The 5483-nt window shown below is 49.1% G+C and overlaps 1 protein-coding gene across 1 annotated transcript; it reads left to right on the forward strand.

The window, feature by feature from the left end:
- The first annotated feature begins 1356 nt into the window (after window positions 1-1356).
- Window positions 1357-2850, forward strand: LOC136356329 (uncharacterized). Its single transcript, XM_066310071.1, has 5 exons — window positions 1357-1557; window positions 1663-1957; window positions 2034-2132; window positions 2203-2576; window positions 2664-2850. Exons 1-5 carry the CDS (start codon window positions 1403-1405, stop codon window positions 2707-2709), a joined length of 969 nt encoding a protein of 322 aa, XP_066166168.1. The 5' UTR covers window positions 1357-1402; the 3' UTR covers window positions 2710-2850.
- Window positions 2851-5483: the final 2633 nt, after the last annotated feature.

Here is a 5483-nt window from a genome sequence, read left to right on the forward strand (position 1 = left end):
AAACCACCTTCATGCGTTCAACTTGATGCTGCGCCGGTGCAAAATAGATGCTCGTTGTGTCATCAGGAGGGTCACAAGAAAACTAAGTGTCCTAAGCGTCCAAAAAAGAAGAAGTCCAAAAAAAATTTAAGTGTTAGGGAGGTAAATATTTTGTTTTCCTACTCATGTTCTCGCATTCATTTTCTTTTAATATATGTCACATTGGTAACTAACGGTGAATTTATTACTTTTTCATGTAGGATGGCCGAGCAGGGACAACCGCCGACTTACCCAGCCTTGGAGGCGTACTACGAGGCCCGTCATCGCGGGGCTGCGATCGAGGCGGGGAGGGTATGAATCGGCATTGATTCACTTGTGCATAAGTATCGGTAGCGTGTATTTGACATTATATTAACTAATTGATTTACAATTGCTAATGCAGGTACTTCAACCGCTCCGAGTCAGAGCTCATACCCCCCCAGTGTTCGACGATAGGTACATCCCGTACCTAAAGGCTGCCGGGTTGCTCGGGGTGGCCTTGGTCGTGAGCAGAGGAATGCCAGTCTTCAACGCTCCTGCGTTGACAGCACTTGTGGACAGATGGAGGCCTGAGACACACAGCTTCCATCTCCCCAGTGGTGAGATGACCATCACTCTACAGGATGTGGCTATGATCTTGGCCCTCCCATTACGGGGGCATGCCGTGACGGGCAGGACAGAGACTCTTGGATGGCATGCACAAGTGCAGCAGCTGTTTGGCATTCCACTGAACATTGAGCAGGGGCAAGGGGGGAAGAAGAAGCAGAATGGAATACCCCTGTCTTGGCTGAGTCAGAACTTCTCACATCTTGACGACGATGCTGAGCCATGGCGTGTTGAGTGTTATGCCCGTGCATACATCTTGCACTTGTTGGGAGGGGTTCTGTTTCCTGATGCTGGGGGTGACATTGCTTCGGCGATATGGATTCCTTTGGTCGCCAACCTTGGTGATCTGGGCCGTTTCAGTTGGCGTGGACATATAGACAGCTCTGTGAGGCCTGTTGTCGTCAGGCACCATCATCCAACATGAGTGGTTGTGTGCTATTGATTCAGATGTGGATGTGGTTAAGACTACCGGTTGGAAGGCCTAAGTGGAGGCAAAGTTTCACTCCTTGGCCCTACAATGAGCCAGACATGGAGAAGACAGTGGCCTACCTTTTTGAGAGTACTGCCACTGCACATGCTCACCGGGATGTGGCATACAAGCATTATGTCAATGAGATGGACTGCTTGCAGCCTCAACATGTAAGTACTTCCAATATCACTTCTAGTTAGACATTTACTTCTTTAATTGAGATACTAACCAACGACATCTCTTCAACTTTTGCAGATTGAGTGGTTACCATACCACACAAATGAGGCTTCAAGCTTGACCCTGAACTCGATGTGCAATCGAGACTCTGACTATTTCATGTACCAGTGCCCATTGATTTGTTTCTGGGCAGTTGAGTACCACCTTCCGCACCGTGTCATGCGACAGTTCAGGAAGAAACAAGATTGGCCGGTTGAGGACATCTCAACTGGAGTTGAATTACACAAGTAAATATTTCTTATCTTTGTTTGCTTTCATTGTCAATGTTCAATTTTGTACCATTTAACCCTTGACGATGCTCACTACTGTTTCATCACCTTGTACTTATCTAGGTATGACAGGGTGAGAACAAAGAAGGTGAAAGACTGGGGGCTAGAGCATAATAGATACATTGATGAATGGAGAACAGCCGGAAGGAACGATAGGTACATCGAGACTATACACCAAAATCACCTTTTCTCAGAGTACCTTCGTTGGCTGCATAGGACATATAGACTGTTCCTCCGCCCTACTTGGACGGAAGCCGACATAGAGGATGACCGCGACTCCGATGAGGGGCGGAATCCCTATGATGTCCGGACTAGAGTTGGATATCAAATGGAGCACGCCCCACTTAGAGACAGAGTCGTAAGTTTTCTTGCATTTGTCAAAGTTACTTCCATTTGCACCCTAGACCCTAACATATATATTTTCACGCTTTCAGTCGAGAGAGCTCCTCAGGAGTGTGAATGAAATGGGGCATGCCCTCCAAGCTCCGAGGGGTGGTGAGGACACGGAGAACACGCTCCGCAATGTTTTAGAGGTAAAATTTATTTAGCACTTTGCATTACTTGAGTTATGCCTAACAAACTTCTTTTTTTTTTGAAATGCAGAAAGTTCGTCAAAGGTGCCGGAAACTTGCAGCAAGATTAGGTTGCAGGTCGGTTGGATTGGATGACGTGTACCAACCGGGGAGACTACCACCACCACTACCTCAATCCGCGCGTCCAAGTACTGCTCGACACTCCATCAGGATAGAAGAGCGTGAAGGAGTTGGTGGCTCGTCGTCGTCACGCATTAAGCAAGGGAGGGGAAAGGGGAAGGCGCCGGCTCCACCTAGCGACGACGATGACGATGAGGACGAGGAGGATGAGGACTACGTCGCACCAGACGCCGAGGAGATAGACATGTCACAGCTTCCCGACGCGCCTCAGGGGACGCAACCCACGCAATACAACTTGCGATCCACTCGGGCAGCGAAAAAGAGGTAAAATGAGCTTACCATTCTCAAATGTTATTTGATTTCCCTTATTTTGTTTTTAAAATGTTTTAAACATTGGATTTTCAAATGTAGGTACACTCCGGGCTCGCAAGCAATTCGGCGCCAACGGAAGAAGTAATTTGTATGAAGTTAATCTATTGGTTGGTAGTATGACATATGTGGTGCACTATGTGATATAAAATGTGATGGACTATGTGAGGACTATGTGATGGACTTTTGACATTGTTTCATGTGTGGAATATAGGATGGACTTTTTGCATTGTTTGATGTGTGGGATATGTGATGGACTTTTGGCATTGTTTGATGTGTGGAATATGTGATGGACTATGTGAGGACTATGTGATGGACTTTTGGCATTGTGATTTGTGCAATTGGAACCCGTTTTAGTCTGTACGAATCTGTGAATTGTGATTTGAATTGCGAACTGTGAATTGGTACATTTGTGCAATATGGATCTTCAATTTGCAGGGAGGCAGAGGGCGGCGCCAACCACCCTGGCGCCGAGGTTGTGAAGGGCGGCGCCAGCCAGTGCCGCGAGGCAGAAGGGTTTCGGGCTGGGGGAGGGCGGCGCCAGCTACCCTGGCGCCGTGGTCCATGAGGGCGACGCCAGCCGAGGCCCGGAGGCAGAAGGGCTTCGAGGGGGGGCGCCAGCCACCCTGGCGCCGCGGTCGGGAGGGGGGGGCGCCAGCCGTTGCCTGGAGGCAGAACAGACTTGGCGAAAATTTTGGGGGGGGGGGAAAGTTGGTGGGGCCCACAGAGGAGGGGCGCACCAGCCATGCTAGCGCCGTGCTATGAGGGGCGGCACTACTTTGGCTGGCGCCCCCTTCGGCCTAGTCAGCACCTCCACGACAGCCCTATTGCCACGGTGGCACGGGCACGGCGCCAGTGTGGCTGGCGCCGCCATGTTGGGGTACGGCGCCAGCCACTCTTGCGTCCCAAAAAGGACCATTTCCGGTTTAAGTTTTCCCAGGGGTCTATTTGTAAAATAAGTTTTCAAAAAGGACCAAAATGTAAAAATTTCAGATCGTTCAGGAGTCGTCGGGGAGCTTCGGCGTCTTCCATCATGATATCGGCTGATGAACGAGCACTAGACTCGTCATGACAACTTGACGAAGAGCCAGACCCCTTGAACAGACGAGACAATCACCTCCTCATTCTGCACAATGGAGCAAGAACGGACTAACTCGGCGGGGGTTAGAAATGACAAGAGTTTCAACCGCCGGTTGGTTTCACCAAAGCAACTTGTATATATGCAACAAAATATTTGAATTTGAGGGAAACTATCAAAGCTTGAGTGAACTTGTGAGCAAACTTTGGAGAGGGAATGAAAAATATGTTGAAATGGTGTGGAATTCCCTCTCTCGGCCGGCTGAATTTTATAGGGTACCCACAACGGTCAGAAATGACATGTTGGACCCACTAGCTGTTACCCTGCCAAAAGTGGCAGGGAACCACGGCCTGGCTGGATGGGTTCGCCCGAACCCCTGGTAGGCCCAACCGGCCCCACTTTCGGCCGTTGAGTTCCAACGGTCAGTGTGGTCGTGGCATAGTAAATTTTTGTTGAAAATTTTATTTTGGTTTGCTCTGAAAAATTCATTTGAAGAATTTTCTCAAAATTCAAAAATCCTAAATGCAATTTTGAAAATTAAACATGTGATGATGCAAAAATTCAAATTTGTTAAAAGCAAATATGCGGATACATACCAATTTACCTGTTGGCGAAGGTCGCGTCATTTAAAGTCCGATGTGCAAGACTGTACCTCCTTCCGATTTAGTTCATGGATTTTCCACCCGTCTCTGCAGGTGATGGAGTGGGCGTCTTCGGCTTCTCCCTCCACACCTTCTTTGTTTTAGGTGCGGACGGCAGCTTCTTCTGAGCCGACTGCTCTAGCTGTTTGGCCGGCACGGGTGGTTTTACCGGCGTCCTCCAATAACGGTTGCTGGGCATCGTTGTTTCCTTCTCCAAGAAATTCTGCATGAATTTCACCAGGCTGTCCGTTTTGGGTGGCTCCACTTCGACCTCTTGAATATTTTGCAGGTTCGGTCCGTACTTTATTCTAACCTTGGAGCATTGTTCCGTCCTCGGTTGAAACTCAAACTTTTCCTCCTTTCCGTTGATATGGAAACGGATACTCCCCGTTCCCACGTCAATATTGGCTCCCGCGGTGCTGAGGAACGGACGCCCTAGGATGAGAAGCGTCTCCTTTCCCGTCTCCATGTCCAGCACCACGAAATCAACTGGGATGAAGAAATCCCGTATCTTGACTGGCACATCTTCCGCTATTCCTGCCGGGTAATGGACTGACGAGCCAGCCAGTTGTAGGCGCATCGGTGTTGGTGCCAACACCGTGAAGTTGAGCTTGTCGAAAACGTCTTTTGGCATGACGCTGACGCTGACTCCAAGGTCACACAAGGCCTGGACGAATTGCTATACCCCGATCGAGCAGGTGATCGTGGGACATCCCGGATCCTTCTTCTTTTCTGGGAGCTTGTGGAGTATCACGTTGCTGCATTGTTCCGTTAGCTTGACCACCTCCATTGTTGGGAGCGGTCTCTTGTTGTTGAGTATATCCTTTAGATAACGAGCGTATATTGGCACTTGCATGGCGTCCAACAACGGCATGTTGATGTGGATCTTCTGGATTACTTCAACAAAATGAGCGAATTGCTCATCCACTGATGGTTTCCTACTTCGTTCATGGAATGGCAGCAACCGCGTGTCGCAGTACTCCTGCGGCACTGTCTTTTCTGGCTGAACTTCCTTGTCAGCCGAGTCATTGGATGGTGCTTCTTTTGATATCCCATTACTTCCTGCAGGGTTAGGATACGGCGGATCACGAGTGGACTTACCTCCTCTCGTTGTGATCACCTTAACATTTTCGATGGAGGAGT

The sequence above is a fragment of the Oryza sativa genome, chromosome 4, assembly GCF_034140825.1.
Source record: "Oryza sativa Japonica Group chromosome 4, ASM3414082v1".
In the NCBI taxonomy this organism is placed as follows: Eukaryota; Viridiplantae; Streptophyta; class Magnoliopsida; order Poales; family Poaceae; genus Oryza; species Oryza sativa.

Excerpts from the sequence above, each read along its gene's own strand:
- LOC136356329 (XM_066310071.1), top strand. The coding sequence starts at position 1,403 with ATGTGCAATCGAGACTCTGACTATTTCATGTACCAGTGCCCATTGATT. Across the intron at positions 1,958-2,033 it reads CCCCACTTAGAGACAGAGTC|TCGAGAGAGCTCCTCAGGAG; the intron begins GTAAGTTTTCTT and ends TCACGCTTTCAG. Across the intron at positions 2,577-2,663 it reads ACTCGGGCAGCGAAAAAGAG|GTACACTCCGGGCTCGCAAG; the intron begins GTAAAATGAGCT and ends TTTCAAATGTAG.